A 19677-nucleotide genomic window follows, 5' to 3' on the forward strand; every position below is an offset into this window, starting at 1 on the left:
TTAAGCCAAAATAAGGTGGATATCATAAATAACCACAAACCTTTTTACCAAAAGTATACATTGGAAGTGTGGCATCATACAGCACACACAAGTAATACATATCTATCTTTTTTCATATTTTAATTTTTAATTTTTTTTCTTCAATGGGTATTGTTCTGCCCATTCTCAACACCTAGACCATACAAGACACCTGCATACTTCTCCAGTGAACAACTGAAGAAGTTTTCTTTCAACTTCCTAAAGGTACAAGCTGTGAGCAAGCTATCTGAACCCGCTTGATGACAAACACCAACCCTCTCAACCTCCAAGAGCTCCGCGAGTTTGTTCAATCCACCATGAAGGCTATTACAGAACTTCATCAAGTGCTTGATGTCGAAAATGACAGGAAAGTACACATTCATCAAGGTAAAGAAATCCGCCTGTGTATCAGGCAAATCCTGGCAAGTCAACAGATTCAACAGGTACCCGAAATCATAGCCACTATGAAAAGTAACCCAATACACATTATCATTCAGCACAATCCCTGACGACATCAAGAGCTCCCCAAAGCGCTTGGCATCAATACCCTTCTCAATGTTCTTGGTAAAATCAATGCCACTCTGGCGCAACAACTCAATCGAATCATTGGCGAAAACATCCTCGTTAGGGTTGAATTCGCGGAAATTGAATTGCCAAATGCAGTACTTGTCGGTCCCACACTTGGGTAAGTTGCCCTTTTCATCCGAAAATGTCAGCCCTAACTGAATCAATTTCAACATATCCACGTTATCCTTTAGGGTTTGGTAATGATAATCGTAACTATTCTTAAAATTCCCGACCGGCCGGATTACGACACCGGGAAACTCCGTATCCATTGCGATGTATGGAAATTCATCGACAACTTCGCGGATTAACGCGAATTCTTCCTCCAGATTGTCAATCCAAACCTCTCGGATGAGAATCGACTCGGTTTTTGGCAAAATCGACATTTTCGCCGAAGATTTTACTTTCAGTCAAATGATAAATTAACCCTCACCACTTCCGACCATACAATCGCCGGAATAAAAACGGATTCCTTTGAAACTCTCAAACCAAAATCAGATCTGCAAGAAACAAAGTGAAAATTAACTAAATTAGCCCACCGCGAAAATAAATTTTCACATAAAAAAACGATTTTAATAAAATAATAATTACCTTTCAATAAATAAAGATTCAAACTTTCAACCATGAATCGATGATAGAAAATGAGACAACAACACCGAAATATATACAAATAAATTATGTGTGTGGAGAGAGAGCGATTTGTAAGATTAGGGTTTGAACAGGAACAATATGAGGCGGCGAAGAGAAATAAGAATTTGAAATTTTAGGGCAAAATCGAAGTGTTTTTTTATTTTTTTGGAGTTTTTCTTTTTTTATTTTTTTTGGATTTTTCTTATTCTAGAGTCTAGAGGGAGAAAAAGAGATGAGCCTTTGGGGCGAACGAGAGTGGGGCCCTCCCTTCTTGTCCACCTCCTCACTACTCCAAAAACAAACAAATAGTATATAAATGTTTTCAAGAACTAAATATTTTGGATTTTTCTATATTGGAATATTCTGTGGGAATAAAATATTGGAGGAACTTTGTTTGTTACGGTAATAACAGGGGGACAACTTATTGGTTGGCTGCATTTATGGTTTTTTTTTTTTTTCCTCGTACATATATATTTTTAAGGGTTTTTGGTTTTTCTTTTTTTCTTTTATTTTTTGGGCTTTTGATTCTTTTGGGGTTTTTGAGGGATGAAGAGTATGAAATATGATATTATGTAGAAGGAAGAGAAAAGAGTGAAATGTGGGCATTTACTAAAAATAAACACACATACTAATAATAACCACACGTCTTAAACGCTGTAGTAGAAAGAGAAAATAAACTCTTTTAATTTTACCTAAAAAATAATTGGAAATATTATTACATGTCTTAAACGTTGTGTATACAATTTTATTTATTATACACTTAAAGCACCCACAATTTTTTGGCTATAAAAGTTTTAGAATACTTAGGAAGACTAGTCAATTTGTAAAGCTAATTATAGAAGGGGATTTTCGTGAAAACGTCTTTCTTCCAATAAAGTAGTGTGCGCTTGCTCTTCCTCTTTATACGTCATAATGACGAACAAAACTTTATAATCCAAAAGTCATTAAAGAGAAAGATTAAAAAGTAGTAAAAGAAAGGTTGCAATTAAGGGTGTGGCCTAGTAGGTCTCATGTTAAAATAGTGATTTTCTTCCCAATTTGTCAAAAATTTGATTAATAGAGTTACTCGAGGACGGACGTGTGACACCGCTTGGGCTCATCAATTATGCCCAACGGTCTCTTCATGGTACGATCCACCATTTGTAATATCATAGATGTGGTTTGTGAGCACGTGATTTTTGTTTTACGCAACAATCGCTCCAAAAGAAACAAAATAATAGCAATTGGTCTTGTTGTACATTTGTTGGATTTTTACGTGGCATTTTTTGCTAGTTATTTGTGATTTTCCCATGATTGTTTTATTCAAACAAAAATAAAAAAAATATATGTCTATATGTCGTGTGAACCGTAATCCGTTTATTAAAAGAAAAAAATAATAAAATGTGTGCATCCTTCATTGTATTTTGTCATTAAGTGTTTAGTATAATTAAATGTCGATGCAAGTGATAATTGTTATTTTGAATATTAATTAATATTGTTATGATTTTATTTTATTTTTAGGAATTTTATTTTTTAAGTTGTAAGAAGGGAAACATTGGATTTGGGTCATAATTTCAAATGAAATCAGGCCCAAAACCAATACAAACGACCCAGTCCAACCAGGCCCTCTGCAAGACGCTCAAACGATGCCGTACAGGCACCATCTCTGTGAGCCGTTGATAGATTCAAAGGAACGGCCCAGATCTGGCCAATCCTTTACTTAAACGACGCCGTGTGAGGCCTTCTAATCCCAGCCGTTAATCCATTCCTCATTCTACGGCCTCAGGACACGCCCATAAACCCGACCCATTACACCCGGACTAACCCGACCACGGTACTAAACCAAACGACACCGTTTGGATTAATCTTTAGATCTAGGCCGTTGATCTCGAGTGATCTAACAGCCCAGACCCAACTATCTACCCCGTATATAAACCCTTCCCCCTTCACCCCGCGCCTAAACCAAACCCCCCCCCCCCCCCCTTAGGTCGTCCTCTTCACAGAACCCCGGAACCCTAGCCGCCCCCTTATTCCTCACCATTAATCCCGGCGGCATGAACGCTGGTGGCCTTCACCTTAACACCATAGGACCGCCTCACCCCCCTGAACATGGATCTGTTGACCGTTTAGTTCGAATCATCCCTTAGGTTCTCGAATCTTCATTTGAAGATTCGAGCAAAACTCGATCCACACCGATGCACTCCAGTTTCATACCAGATAGTCCCCGGACCTCCCTCGTGACCAAACCATGCTTGGTTTGGTCCGAATCTAACCATGGAATCCCAAGTCCCAAATCTACCATCCACGAACCCTAGAAACCCCAAGCCTGGTCCGTGTCCGTTTGAGCCGAGTGATTAGGGTCTAATGGACCTTAATCGAAGTGTTTCTCATTTGAGAAACACTTCGATTAAAGTCCTTTCAACCCCAAGAAGGGTTTGTTCGAATCCAAGCTAAGACTTTTGATTTTTCGGGATTTAAGGTGTGTTTTTGTTTTCCTTTTTCTTTATTTTAATCCATGAGCTGATTAAAGGTCTGTTCGTTGGCCAAATGTCTTGTTTAATTCGTGTTTTGAATTTTACCAACTGTGTCCTGTCCACCTTCCCTGAACCTATATGTTTGATTAAGTCCTTCTTCTATTCACTGATAATATGTATGTATGTGCTGTGCAATTAGCTGAACTTCAAATTTGACTGATTAACTGATTCCTCGAGTACAATTTTGCTTAGTCAGTACAATTCGAATCATGTGTTCAATACTATTAAATGTCTGATCATGGTGTCGATGATACATGTTATGATTAGTATAGTCGAGTCGACATATGTCGTCAATTAGTTTCAGTTGTCCGAACAATAACCAATTGACCTGCTTCTGTTAAGCATTGCCTGAATCAATTAGGAACTGAGTTTAGTTACTTATAGTTGTTAATTTGATTTCAGAAATCTAAGGATTGGTCTGTAATTGCAATCTGAGTTGATGTCATGTGCACAACATGTGCACAAAGGCCCTTTTTGAATTAAAATAGTTTGACAGCATATGCTGTCAAACTACATTCTGCTGCCCATACTCTGCTTTAGTTTCAGAAATAATAAACCTTACTCAAAAGTAAGTCTGCCAGGGAATATCATGGGGGTGTGTTTTTATTTAAATAATAAGTGGAACTGAAAAGAAAATAGCACATGAGAGGGGTGTTCTGATTGTCTAACAGGCTGTTAAAGGGCTGATTTTAGGTTTATAAAAGGCAGAACTTCCATCAGTTTAGGGGTTAAATAAAATTGAGACGAGCCTCGACAAACGAAAATGCACAAGCTGCGGGGCCCTCTAAATGTATATATTAAAATACTTAGAATTCGGGACAGGTCGTTTAACGAATTTTACGGCCTTCCCAAAATAACAATACGTTAGTTGCTTTAGGTGTACCTTTAATAATTTAACCTTCTTAAACACGGGTGCACATTGATGTGACCCAAATCCAAATCTCAACGGAGTCAAAATATGTCGACGACCACGGGTGCATTGATTGTGACGTGGTTCGAGATGCATTTTCACGACGTTGCAATTCTATAAAAATAAATGATAATAATAAAAGCGGTTTAAACTTAATAAAGCACGTAAGTCGTAACATGTATTTAAATCAGATATTTAGCCATTATAACAATTTAAGCGACCATGCTAGAACCACGGGATTCGAGGGTGCCTAACACCTTCCCTCGGGTCAACAGAATTCCTTACTTAGAATTTCTGATTCGCAGACTTCATTTGGAAAAGTCGAAAATTTCCTCGATTTGGGATTCAAGATAAACCGGTGACTTGGGACACCAAAAGCCAAACCTTTCCCAAGTGGCGACTCTGAATTAAATAAATAATCTCATTTCGAATATTGTCACTTAAATTGGAAAAAAACCCTCGCGTATTTTTACCCTTCGGGGCGAGCGCGCAAAAAGGAGGTGTGACATATATAGAGAGAGTAATATATATATAGAGAGAGAAAGAGTAATAAAAATCAACAAATGCGTAGCATAGGTGGTCAGGAGCTTCAATTTTCTTAAATTAAATATGTCAGTAGTTCGAGTCTCCGTAGTTTCATGTTTGCTCTAAATTCTTCATTTTTGTTTTAAATTCTTTGTGCTTCATCTAGAAATTAAAATAAATGTGGACGTTTGATCCATTGACATCTTAGCTCTTAAACATTAACATATATAGCTAAACCAATAAATCAAGAGTCACAATTACGTATTTTATGCAACAATAAATTATTTGACTTGTATTATAAGTTGTTTGGCTATTTTTTTTCTTCATTCATCTTCTTTATTAGCATTGAAATTGATTAACAACAATTTGCATAACCGAATGAATGGTGAGTTTTTGTGTGATTACTGTGTTCTATATATAAAAAAGGTATTTAGTATAACTTCTAATGAGGTTATATGGAGTATATTTTAAAAAATAAAAATTCATATTTAGTAAGATACTTGAGTTGTGTTTTATAAAATAATAGGAGTATAATTTTTTTTAATATGATATTATAGTGAATTATTTTTTGTTTACTTGTTAAAATCATGACACTGCTTATGAAAAATAACGCGTACGCTATTGGAGTTACATGATACATGTTGCTGGTGGGACAATAAATATATCCTATGAAATTAGTCGAGTTGCGCACATGTTAGCCCGACCACTTTGGTCATTGACAACATGTAACGCACTCCTAGCAGACAACATTATAGACTGGCACATGAGGTGTCTAACATTATAAATAAAAATAATTAAGCTAGGAGTAAGAAAGATAATAATTTAGGAGTACTCCAAGAACCTCTTCATCAGGTGCTCCTCCCTATATTCATCTCTTCTGCAACAGTTTACTTAATTTGCATTTCTTCACTTTTCCCCACCAGTGAATCAGTGTAGTTTTTTATGGAAAAAATAATTGTCTCGCGGTTATTAGTTATGTAAAATTTGATATGCTTATGTTGTTTGCAGCTACAGGAATGAACTCAAAGTTGTGCTCTAATACTGATAGATTTTATGATTCCAAAAACCTTGCTTCTCTAAAGCTTAGCCTGTATGGTTTCTTCAAATTAGAATTTGACAGAAACTTTCTGCTAAGAGATGTTCTTGAATCAGACACCAATTTTTAACAGTAGTTTTTGCACTATCCTGAGTGAGAGCTAAAGTCATCAAATATGCTTTTTTCCAAGATTAGCTGGAGTTCAGCCATCATGTATTCTCTCCATCTGAGATGCTTTGTTTGTAGCAGGAGTTACATGTTATTTTTCCAGATGGGGTGAATTATTACACTGAAAAAGATACAGCCAAGTGCCTATATTTGGTCCTTAGATTGTTCAAAGGTGCCTTTTTCCTGGTTCCTTTAAACAGTTATAATTGACTCATTTCATCTCCGGATCATACATACAGATTCCAGCAGTTACCTTTTTATTTGCTTCCTCAAACAACAAAATTTCTTTAGCCAAAAAAAAAAAAGACAATTTTTTTTTATCATCATAATAACTCAATCTTCTTAAAAAGTATTACTAATATCTACTATCTAAAGGAGCCTGCCCCTTTGAACATCCGAGTAATCATCTTTATCCTCTTTGACGTGCTTGCTTCTTATTTTTAGGTAAATATAGGTGTCTTTATTCTTAGTTTGAAAAACTATATAACTAGCCTTCCTAACTACTTGAAAAGCTAGAATCACAACCAACAACAACATACCCAGTATTATCTCACACCGTAGGATTTTGTGAGGATACTCATCCAACAACAACATACCCAGTATTATCCCACACCGTGGGGTTTTGTGAGGATAAGGAGAATGTTTCCAATAGACCATCGGCTCAGGAAAGTATAAGCATCACATTAATGAAAATATAGACAACGGACAATACCACAAAGCCATAAAAACAGAATAAAAACAAGATAGTAAGGTGATTAACAATGAAAGAAAACAACAATTAGTCATAAAAACCTACTACCAATAGAAAGCGAGACTACATGCCAATACTACTGTTATGAACACTCTAGATTACCTACTCTACTATCCTAATCCACAACCTTCATACCTTCCGAAGCGCCCAAGGTAAAAGGATATAGAGGTTTTAGAGGTTTTACGCCTAACTCTTTCTTATTATTGATCCAAATTCACTCTCAACTAATAGGACATAGTAGAGGAAATCGAGAAGGGAGGAATTATCACTCAATTGTTACCATTTGCAATAGCAAATTTGCTAACAAGAACAGCACAAAGTACTATAGTAAAGATTTAGTACACTTGTAATTAGCCTACCTCTACTGATAAAATTCAGCTAACATGCTGTTAGAAAATGCTTCTATTAATTGATGACGGCAATGAACAAGGATGCGTTAATCAGAGCCATCTCCCATATGAGATGAAAAGCAGAAGAAAATTGTATGCAATCCAGAGGACTCACGCCATCAACAATCTTTACTTGCTTTCATTAACGGGGAAGTACACACCCTCTGCTGCCAACCAAACATTATCTGGACGTTTTTCCCTCATACCGCAAACCTGCATATATGGAGGTGTTAAGGCTATCAATGCAGCAGAAGAAAAATACTTACTATAAAATACAGAACTCTCAGGATGCAAGTACAATGTTGAGCTCACCTCTTGCTGACCCCCAGCAATTCGCGTGTATTTCTTGTCATGACTGTGAAGATAACCTGCAGTGTCCACATGTTGAAGCCTGATTCTTTGGTCTTGCCTCCAAGTTTTACCACTGCCCTCAATTTCAAGTCTAGCAAGGGGAGAAAGAAGAAACAGATCAAACAAAAAGGTGGTTGTCACCAAAAGATCAAAGGAGGCAGCAAATGTCAAACTGTATCCAAAAGACTGAACCAGCCTTACTTCCAATAGTCCCCAGTATCAGATTCATTGTCATCACCAAAACAGCTCACCTGCAAAATTCCACCAATTAATTTCAGCTGGAAAACACCAGAGAAACTAAAATTCAATTGCAGTTATTGATATCAAAACATACAACAAAGAGGATGTAGCTGAGACATCAGAAAAATACAGCTAATGTGACAAAATTGGGAGCATAGAAGGGGCATTAAATTATAGTAGCAGTGCCCCCCCCCCCCCCCCCCACACACACACAAAAAAAAGGAAGAGACATAAGCATACCACCCTTTGCTTGCAGCTATCATCAGCACCTTGGGTACCTTGAATTCCTCATTTTGAATGGAATTTGATAACCTGGTTTATTCTATTGTTGTGGCCTTCAATGATATTGATCAGGTGAATCTAGAATTGCTAGTGTCCTTCATAATGACATTTTAATATTTACTGAACTCAACTGTGAGCAAATTTTGTTTCACCGTGAACTGAGATGACAAGTTTTTTTCCGATAAGCAACTAAGCTTCCAATTTACTTTCCAAGGATAATCAACTACAACTATTTATTTCCAAAATTCATATGTAGTTTTTGTAAGTTATGAGTTATAACGATATAAAAACAGTCCAGATTTATGAACAAATTTGTATAATGGAAAACCTAACATTCAGTGTTAACATCTCAATGTAATCTATTGACATGGTCATTCACCAAACAGAAAATGTAATACACTGATTTGGTGATGTTACTATGAAAGGAAAAAAAAATGCATATTTTACAATATTTGTTAGGGACCAACATAGGGGATATAATTGTCACCTTTAATTGTTCAATAGAATATGATGTACCTAGTGTCTTAACTCACAAGTCACAACACAGAACCCACACAACTATTTGCATAAAACAATATGTGAGCATTATCTCAACGTAAACCAAAGAAAAGGCTTGACTTTCAATTCGTGATGGGAGTTTCTGATAAATAGCAACATGCAATCCAATAGTCCAGGGCATTCTCCATTTTGGTTATCTAAGCACTCTATATCTTAGTTTTGTTTTTCCCATAATGGTGCCAATTCTATCTGTTGATGAATCTACAATGCTAAAACTAAGGACAAATGCAGGTAGAAATTTCTAAGCATGGATCAAACCTCACATATGTTATGCTCATATATAAAAGAATAACAACTTTCTGGTATTCCTCTTCAATGTAAATAATTTGAGCACCAAGTGCTAGATGAATATGAAAACCATAGCTAATATCGTCCATGGTTGCTTCTTATACCCCAAAATATTAACTCCAAAATTTAAGAAGGTTCATGGGTTAACTAAGATTTTAAAAACATGCTATCTACATACCAGATGGACGAAGTATCATGTAACTGATGGAGAGAAATAAACCAGTCTACCAACCTCCATATTCCCTGAAATGGGAGATGCATGCAAATGGCTGTGCAACCATCTCCTGGTCTTCATATGTTGCAGCCTGATGATGCTTCCACTCTTAATAGGATCACCTTGCTTGGATGAGTCTGTACTCCTAACAATCTGGTGAGAGGTCACACATCAATTAGAACAACCAAATATAATGAAGTTAACACATATTGAAATAAAATGCAAGAAGATAACACTTCCAGAGTCAAGACAATCATCTAACATACCCAGTAGCTGTTAGCATCTTCTACGCCAGGAAATCCAGTGACCGACTGCTGCCCACTGCCCGAACCATATGGCACATCATGTGAATGCAACCGAAATTTTGTCTTCTCGTGCATCAATTTAATCGTGGATCCATATGTAATCTATGAAAACATAATCAACATCGTTTGTAGAATCAAAACATGAATACTGCATATTATCATTAGGTAATCTCCAACTTAGATCCAGGGACGCCTAATATTCTAACAGCTAAGACAAATGACGAAACCGGCATACAACAAGCTATAAAATTAAAACCTATATTAGAGCAGTGTCTTTTGATGATCTAACTCAAATTATATCAGTCAGAACAAATTTAAATACATATTGCGCTTCATATGAAGGGCAATAGCATAATGAGGAATATTTGATTACCTGGACGCCTTCGGAGGCAGCGGAAACAGGCGAGGCTGCGTAATCCGAGTCGAGGGTGAGAAAAAGGAAGATGGCGAGGGCAAAGAAGGAAATTGCCATGAGAAGTAGCAGCACTATGAACCAAGTTCTTTGCCAAAAAGGAAGATCGAGATCCGATTCGGATGTTTGACCTAAGGATTCTTTGAGCACTATTCGTTTCGGGCCAGATGCTACAGCTTGACTCAAAGTCGACGGCGGTGCTGATTTCCTTCGAGTAAGAGTTTGATGCTGGTGTTGTTGTTGTTGGCCTGAGGGAGCCACGATGAAGCTCTTTTGCGGATGCCCGGTGGAGCTCCGACGACGTTCCGATTATGAGTTGAGATGAAATTTCAAACGGATTTGTATTTTCCTCCAAATCTCAGGCGATGTTGCTGATCCTTGTGCGCTTGGGTCGATGAAGGAGTCTTTTTTTAGTGTTGGGATGCCACGTTGGAGGAGCAGCCTGAGCAAATCGATTTTCTCCACGTGGAATTTTGATGACTTGGCCGGTTTTGGTTGGAAGAGCATTTTGTTCTCTACGTGTCGTGAAGACTAACTGAACCGGTCGACACGGACCGTTGTATAGTAAGGTCCAGGAAACAAATACAAAAAAAAAAAAAAAAATACATGACTATAGAAGGGCTAATTTTCTCAAATAGCTTTTTTTGAGGCCATGGTTTATATTTGGTTCCTACTTAAGAAGTTTTAAGAACATAATTCATATACTTCACAGTTGAAAGAATGAAAAAACTACGCTATTGATTCCAAAGTGATCTAAAATTTGGATATAGGTATTTCTATAGGTTGTTCATTTTCTTCTTTAACTTCAAAAAATTAGTTTGAAATTTTCAAGAGCTTGTGTTAAACCTTTCGACCAACTTTGGAAGCCAACAGTTTAGCCATAAATTTCTTACAATAGTTCAATTTACTCTACAACCTCAATCATAGGTCTAAAAATCGCATTTCATGCCATATCAGTTCCTTCTAACCACCTTTTCTATTGCTTTTCTATTGCCATATCAGGTAAATTGCCTTGCACTATGCCTCGACTTTGTCAAATTATATTTGTGATTCGAGCTTAATAATGATATTCTGATGTGTATAGCTCAATCTGAGGTGATATGGAAGGATTGTGCATAAATTGAAGCTAAAACGGAAAAATTTAGAGAAGTATGATTTTCAGCATCCAGGTTTGAGCCAGGCACAGTTCAAAATGCAATAGACAGCACTACACAGAATTGGGCGCTCGGCTTTGCGCCATTTATAGACTAAAGCAAGCTTCTCGAAATTGGAATATTCGCTTTAGCAAGATAATTGAAAAGTTCAATTTTGTTAGATGCGAAGAAGAACCTTGTGTGTACAAAAAGGTTAGTGGTAGCACAATTATATTCTTAGTATTATATATTGATGATATATTGCTCATAGGGAATGACATACCGGCATTACAAAGTACCAAAATTTGGCTATCTGAACAGTTCTCCATGAAAGACTTGGGAGAAATAGCTTATATATTAGGAATAAAGATCTATAGAGATAGATAGAGGAAGCTGCTTGGACTTTCCCAGTTTTTGTACATTGATACCATTCTGAAAAGGTATAATATGGATAATTCCAAAATATGCTCTTTACTGATAAGCACTGGAATTACTCTCAGTAGGGAGGATTCTCCTAAAACACTTGAAGAGAGAGAACACATGAGTAGGATCCCATATGCTAGTGCAGTGAGAGCTCTCATGTATACTATGACATGTGCACGTCCTGATGTGGCTTATGCACTTATAGTGACTAGCCGATATCAGACAAATCCTGGTGAGGAACATTGGAAGGCGGTGAAGACCATTCTTAAGTACTTAAGAAGGACTAAAGACCAATTCCTCATTTATGGAGATTATGAGTTGAAACTTGAAGGTTATACTGATGCAAGTTTCTCTTCAGATAGAGATGATAACAACTCTATTTCTGGTTATGTATTCACCTTAAATTGTGGTGCAGTGAGTTGGAAAAGTTCCAAACAAGCTACAGTAGCTGATTCAGTGACTGAAGCAGAATTTATAACAGCTAGTGAATATGCTAAGGAAGCTGTATATATAAAAAAGTTCTTAACTGAACTTGGTGTGGTTCCTTCAATAGAAGGTGCAATTCAATTGTTGTGTGATAACACTGGAGACATTGCTCAAGCAAAAGAACCAAAATCACACCAAAAATCCAAACACGTTCTGCGAAGGTATCACTTGATAAGAGAAATCATTAAAACGTGGAGACATTGAGATTCAAAAGGTTGATGGAAAGGAAAATATTGCAAACCCATTCACTAAAGCTATTTGCGCAAATGAGTTTGGCAAGAACAAGTGGAAATTGGGAATGATACAAGAGCTATTAACTCTAGTGCAAGTGGGAGATTGTTAGGGATATAGTACATATGCCCCAGATCCAATATCATATTTGATGATTTGAACATATTTTTGTGAACGTTATTTAATATAAAAATATATGGCATTTGATATTCTTTTATAATAATTATTATTAATTACTTGATTAATTTAATAAGATCCTTGATTAATTTTGAGACTTACCACCGCGATGGAGATCATGATAATGAGAGTGCAGATTCTTATAATTTAATCTAAATTTTGTTCTTGATCGTAGGATTATTAATTTGGGCATTATTAATTCGGTTAGATCAATATTTATGTGATCGTCTTTATGAGATAAAGATTAGTTGATCTCATTAGCTAAATTACATAGATAGATGATGCATATAGAGATATGATCATTGAACCGACTCGTTGGATAATCCTAATTGTTAGAATTACCATAAAATACCAATAGGATATTCTCTTGAAGAATGTGATGTAAGAGTTTCCTTTGGCCTGAGATCGTCATAGTAATTGCTAAGTTATTTATTGTGCTTTGATACTAGACACATATGGCCTTGGGGTGATAGTTGAAAGGATATTGGGTATAATTAAATACTTGTAGAATTAGTGATTGTTCAAGATGGAATTTGTCAACTCTTGGTAATGAGTTTAAGCTTCATGTTGTCATGAATTATAAACGATCAAATTAAGACCTTGGTCAGGGCAATTGAATGAAAGAATAAAAGATTTTCTTAGGTCATTCAATGATCAATTATATTTGACACGAACACATAGTTGGTCGCCTATTAGGATTTGACAGTTAAACCATATCCTAGGGTGACCCGGAGCTATAAGGACATAAGGAATTACTATATTATTCTTCTACTGGTTCTTGAGAGTAAATTGTATACCTCATGCTATCTGGTCGTTAAGGAGTGTTGCTAGACGCGACCCTTGATTAGTATATTGATGTGATCAATTTACTACCGGCTTAGTATTGAACCTATGGGGTCGTACACTAACGAGTGTTCTGATCTTTGCAAAAGGATTAATTATTTTATTGTTTGGTAATTAAATTAAAGAATTTAATTAGTTAAACAAATTTAGTTATTAGTCCAAATAAAATAGTATTATATTCTTTGCTAGCATTGAGGATATAATTAGTATTGTGAACAAATTGAAATTTTCTATTTTGAATAAAAAATTAAATTGTATTTCTTGGTTAATATATATATATATATATATATATATATATATATATATATATATATATATATATATATATATATATATATATAAAATAAAAAAATTAATTAACACTTATTTTAATATAAAGTATGTTATATAAAATATTCATAAAGACTTGTCTTTGAAATTGGATTAATAGAAAGTCCGTAAGGACATTATGTTAAAATCCATAATTGGACGAGTCGGCTACTTAAACCCATTAAAAATGGGATTTGTATTTTTTTTGTAATTAAATACTAATAAGACTTTTATAATCCAATTTGGTATTGGACTTTATGGAAAGTCCATAAAGTTTGGCAGTAACGAAATCTCCATAAGAAAGAAAGAATTACAAGAAAATACACATAACTTCACACCATAATAAAAAAGTTTATATTTTTAAGTTTTACCCGACCTAGCTATATTGTACATATTTTGAAAGCACTAGCAAATTCAAAGTTTGTGTTCTTAAACTATTGCTTCTAAAAGTCATGGAGTTAAATATGTGTTCTGACAACTATTGCTTTCACTCTCTCTTCTTCTCACATCTTCTACATATGCTTCAAGGAGCCGTGTATTTCTGCTTCCCCCCGTATCACTTGATTGCAATGTAAGAAAACTGAAGAGTAAAAGTCCACAATTGAAGGTCATTCAAAGTTTTGCTTTCGAGAATAATTTTTTTTGAGATTGTTAGTTGTTTGGATTGGGTGTTATTCCAATTGATTGAAAATATTAAGAGAAGTTCAAAATTTAAATTTGAAGTGATTTGAGTTAAATTTCAAAAAAGACGCAAGGAAGAAGAAGGAGTCAGTTTTTTGTATAATTATATATAATCTTGTATAATAGTGTATATAAGTGTATAAACATATCTTATACACTAATATATAATTTTATACACCTTTATACAAGCGTCTATAGACGAACATCTTCCACGATTTTCAGTTGCAATTCTTGTTCAAAATCAGTCTAAATCTCCATTAAATGACTTCAAAATTTATATACAACATCCTTATACTATTTCTAACAAGTCTAAATAACACCAACTCTAAATTTCGCACAAAATCAAATTCGAAATTTAAACCCACATATTTAAGCTTGTTAAAAATCTAATTTTCACCACCCAAATAGATTTGGTTTGTTGAATTGATATTTGAGTCACAGTTACTGATTCGAAAATTAACTTAAAAGCTTGAGAAATCTTTTTTAAAAATTAAATAATAATTTCGAGAACCTATTGGAGTTGAATGTTGAGCATTAGCCTATTATTTTGGGGCTAGTTAATTGTAAATTGAAATATGAGCTATAAAATTTAAAAGTAGGGAACCCAGTTATTCTTATGTGAAATTTTCCCCATAAGAAATTCCATAAAGTTTATTTTTGGAATAAACTTTTATCCTAAGTAAATTATTACCTCAACCAAATAGGAAAAAGGTTTGTAGGTGATGCTATATAAAAGGGTGATAGAGAAAATTTGCCGCATTATTAATTCTTGAGAAGAAAAATATTTTGTGAAAGTGAGAGAGCAATACACAGCCAAGAGAGAAAATACAATTACAAAAAAGTGTTTCTTGTTCTTCTATCTTTGAGTTGAGATTTTTGAGAAAAATTTTAACACAATATTTCGTTCAATTTGTTCACCGGTTTCATTAATCAATGAGTTGATAGCAATGATCTGTTTCGGTGTGGATACGCATAGAGTCTTCGCACTATCGAAGAAAATTCTGAAACGAGGCTTTCTTCACCATGTACATCTTAAATCCGATATTTGACATGTAAATAAATTTTAAACACGAAAAAATCTTCCTAGGATTGTTATTATCTTCCGCTGCGTGTTATGAATATCTATACGCAATCCTTCACATATCTCATAGTGTGATGAGTGTCTACAACAGTATGACCCTAAAGCCATTGTCTCTGAGCTAAGAGTAATAGAAGAGATCTAAGATGCAGAGGCTGCCAAGTTTGACGAAATGTCCTTTATTTTTGTCAAGCATGGGATGATAACAACACGATCATTAAGCGGATAGCCTCTAGAGAGATGTAACACAGGCAAGCTGAGTTTGATATGGCACCTCAATGAAATGGAGAGGCTGAAAAGCTAGCGAATGCCTCAAAAATAGTTTGTCGAGAAATTGATTCATTGATTGGTCTTTCCTCCTGTTTGTGGAAACATTGTTTACAAGAAGGCCAGTGATGTATATATATATATATATATATATATATATATATATATATATATATATATATATATTGGTGAGAAAAATAATTGCCACAGATAACTGTTAGGGGTCGTTTGGTACGAGGTATAAGAAGGTATAATGCTGGTATAACAATTTAATACCACTTTAATACTTCGTTTGGTTAACAAACCAGGTATAAGTTATCCCAGGATTAAAATTAACACCGGGATAACTTATACCTTAAAGAGAGTGGGGTAATTAGCACCAGTATAACTTATACATTCTCCTTACAAATTATGCAATTGTCATATTTAATACAACATATCAAACAATGGATAAAAAATAATCCCAACATAACTTATACCAGTATAACTTATCCCAGCATAAGCCGTATCCAAACCAAACGACCCCTAAGCTATTAGTAGTATTATATGGGGTCGTTTGATATGAGTGTTGCGACCAAAAACACTCACGCAAGTGCACGTGATCGTCAAGTAATAGAGTAGTGAGTAGAGTATCGTTCTCACGAAGACTTATGATTAACTGTTGACTGATTCAAACCTAATTTCTGTATCTACCCAAGAGATTGTTCACAAAAGAGAGATGTAATTGTTTTACTACTTAAACTATAAATAAACAATCTAACTAAAGCAAGTAACCAAACGAATAGCAATTTCGAGTAACAAACAGTATGAGAGGATATCCAGGGTCACAGGCATAGTTAACAATCGTGTTGTGTTCTTGCCTTATAATGACTAATCAATTTATCTGGGTTATTGATTGACAGGGTTGATATTACTCATAAGAATCTGTCGAGTTCTTAATCGCCTATTCAAGTCAACTCAATGCCTATATGTCTATGGAATTAAGATTAACAAGAACGCATTTACAATTCCCGTATTTCAACCAAGCAAGGCAATTGGGTATATGTCTATCCCAATTGCGAATCCGTTCCTCGAGACCCGGGTTCAAAAACTTGCTCTATTTAATTCTATATGCAATCTAAAGTTCCCACTTTCGAGTTCAACTAAAGATTCGTAGATAGTATTTCACTGTTAGCTACTCAGCAAAATAATTGAACGCAGAATTAAATAAACAACCCAATATGATAAACCCACTTTATCAAATTAAACTCCAAACAACAACATTCATGTTTTACCCATGACCCCAGAACAATGGGTTTTAGCCACTCATACTAGTGTTCATCCCAAATAAGTTCAATTTCATCACAAAATAGCAAAAACAAGAGAAGAAAAGAAGAACTTGATGGTCAAAACTCCTCTTTGCCTCTTGCCTCTCTATTTCTTGCACTAAACTATGAAAACCCTTGATGATTTAACCTTGGGCGAGCTTGACTTTATATAGGTTAAGTGGGTTTCTCTCCATATTTCCAATTTTACCCCTAAATAACGTTTTTCCGGACCGGACACGCGCGAGCTCGCGCATTTCTTCGTGCATGATTCTGCCTCGGCCTTTCTTATGCGCGAACTCTTGCGCGCCTTTGCGCGTTTCTTCGCGCACCTGGAGCTTGATTTCGTCCATTTTTTCATCTCGTCCTTGCGCGCACTCAACTCCGAGGGGTTGTTCTTTCTCATAAATCATTCCAATATCCTCTTGAAAGCATCATACATGCTCCTCATCCTGCAATGTATACATATCACAATTAAAGCCTATTTTTCATCAATTAACCATAATATGTCATTGGAATATAATCAAGCGGAAGCATAAACAATAGCTAAATCACTCGATTTCGCCTATTATCAACACCACACACTTAATTCATTGCTAGTCCTCGAGTAATCAACTATACTCTCTAGAGAATCCTTCACTCAACCATTTCCCTTAACGCATTACACCTAGAACAATGTACATGTATTACGCCTAGCAGTGAACAATCCTAGCCTCAAAGTCGACTCTCAAGTGCCATGCAATATTCACACTTCCTCAAAGTACTCTACACAGAAGTCAAGACTTGCTTTTCCGTCACGAATCATATGCCCTCATAATTACATCAACAAAAACTGAGTTCAATCCACCACATTCAATTCATATACTCACATATATCAAGGAAATCACTCACTCTCACAAAAGAGGTCACATGCATGCAATTGGTACCATAAGTTTGCCCTTAATGTAAATCTCTACTAATATAGGCTAGCTTGATCCAAAATCAATTGGGGATTTTTCATGGTTGTAATGTGGGCTAAGGGATGAGTATGATGTATTTAGGAATAGTGACTCAACCCCTAAGCACTTTAACACATAACATGAGCAATTTTTAGCGCAAATTCTTCAACCCACTTCTCATTCACACACAATATCATTCCACAAATACTTCCTTCTTCTTTAAGCACTCTATTAATTTATTCCCACTAGCTGGAACAAGACACAATGTAATCACCTTTTTTTTTCTCGACTCAGTCCCTCAATTTCTGCTAGTGGTGTATTCGTTTACAACATAAGTGCACCTTTCATCCTTTTATTGGTTCCACTCAAAAGCCACCCCACACTTATTTCCTTCTTACTTCTTTTAGCGCTCCTCTCACAATTGAAGTGCTTTAAGAGGTAAAAGGATCAAAACAATGTCAATTAAGAACAAAAGGGTGTAGGCTTGTAATGCGGGTGTCAAACAAAAGTCTAAGGGCTCAAAAGGGTTAACTAGGGACAAATTTTATTTGTGATAAGCAATTAAGCTCAAAAAGGTCAAAGAAAGCCTAACATCATTTTTCAAACCGAGCATCACCTAAAATTTCGCTTCAACTCACATACCGTGCAAGTTCTTGACACAAGTACAATACATGAACTACACAAAACTCACCACACATGGCATAAGACTCATTCTAGATCAGCTCATCAAGACACTCCACTACGAGCATTCAATTCAGTAACAAACATAAAAATTAAGGCACTTTCAGTGAGATTCAACAATTAGGACTAAGCGTTACACTCTAGTGTCTATTGTGTTCAGGTGTGTCAACGCTATGGGTTCTCTTTCAGTTTTATAGCTCGTAGCTCATTACCCTAATCTACAAATCAAAAAGAAAACAAAAATAAAAACTACCTATGCCCAGTTCAAGCTAAACCCTTGAAAAAGAACCGCGACTTAAAGAAAAACCAAGGGGGAATTGCTACACTACCTAAGAAAAAAATAATTTTTTTTTGTTTTCTCTAGACTCACTTCCCTCAAGAAAATCGTCTAAAAGATCCGTCATCAGGAAGAGCCTACAATTTTTTCAGTTTTTTTTTTCTCGACTCAGTCCCTCAAGAACCCCGTCGAAAGGGATCCATCGTCGGGCCGAGCCATTTATCTAAATTAACAAAAAAAACTACTCCTGCTTAACAAAAACTATCAAGTCAACATGAAACAAAAAAAACAACCCGGCAATTTGTACAACTACATACAACATACAATGAAGGAATACCCCACCCCACACTTAAAAAAAGAAGACATGTCCCCATGGCTTAAAATTTAAAAGAGCAGTGAGGTAAAGAGACTTCCCAGAAGCTTCACTCTTGGTCGGAAACGGTTTCGGGGTTCACGTTGCATGCACGCCCCAAAGCTCGCAGCCAACCCATGAACTTCTTTTCCGACTTGACTTGTCGGTCAGCTATCGCATCCACACGAGTGCCCAAATCATTCATGGAGGTGCATAGACCAGCCACCTCCTGCTCCAATGTGGTGTGCCGGGACACTCTGGCAGTTCCTGAAGAGGACGCTGCTCGTGACAATGCTGCAGCTGTTGCGCTGGGCGCATGGGTCTGCGCTTCGCCCTCCACATC

General features: G+C 35.8%; 2 protein-coding genes across 2 annotated transcripts; both read right to left on the reverse strand.

The window, feature by feature from the left end:
- On the reverse strand, positions 1-1504 carry LOC107761776 (putative CCR4-associated factor 1 homolog 6). The gene is made up of 2 exons (XM_016580051.2): positions 1174-1504; positions 1-1082 (listed from the first exon to the last, which is right to left on the reverse strand). The coding sequence occupies exon 2, from the start codon at positions 966-968 to the stop codon at positions 141-143; it is 828 nt and encodes a 275-aa protein (XP_016435537.1). The 5' UTR covers positions 969-1082; positions 1174-1504; the 3' UTR covers positions 1-140.
- Positions 1505-7097: 5593 nt separating this feature from the next.
- LOC107806270 (stromal cell-derived factor 2-like protein) lies at positions 7098-10542 on the reverse strand. Its single transcript, XM_016630394.2, has 6 exons — positions 10116-10542; positions 9704-9844; positions 9456-9590; positions 8057-8106; positions 7817-7946; positions 7098-7717 (listed from the first exon to the last, which is right to left on the reverse strand). The coding sequence occupies exons 1-6, from the start codon at positions 10212-10214 to the stop codon at positions 7634-7636; spliced, it is 639 nt and encodes a 212-aa protein (XP_016485880.1). The 5' UTR covers positions 10215-10542; the 3' UTR covers positions 7098-7633.
- Positions 10543-19677: the final 9135 nt, after the last annotated feature.

The sequence above is a fragment of the Nicotiana tabacum genome, chromosome 6 (assembly GCF_000715075.1).
Source record: "Nicotiana tabacum cultivar K326 chromosome 6, ASM71507v2, whole genome shotgun sequence".
In the NCBI taxonomy this organism is placed as follows: domain Eukaryota; kingdom Viridiplantae; phylum Streptophyta; class Magnoliopsida; order Solanales; family Solanaceae; genus Nicotiana; species Nicotiana tabacum.

Coding starts and splice junctions, on each gene's coding strand:
- LOC107761776 (XM_016580051.2), bottom strand. CDS start 968: ATGTCGATTTTGCCAAAAACCGAGTCGATTCTCATCCGAGAGGTTTGG.
- LOC107806270 (XM_016630394.2), bottom strand. CDS start 10,214: ATGGCAATTTCCTTCTTTGCCCTCGCCATCTTCCTTTTTCTCACCCTC. Junction 9,845..10,115: donor CTGCCTCCGAAGGCGTCCAG/GTAATCAAATAT, acceptor ATGTTTTCATAG/ATTACATATGGATCCACGAT. Junction 9,591..9,703: donor AAGATGCTAACAGCTACTGG/GTATGTTAGATG, acceptor ACCTCTCACCAG/ATTGTTAGGAGTACAGACTC.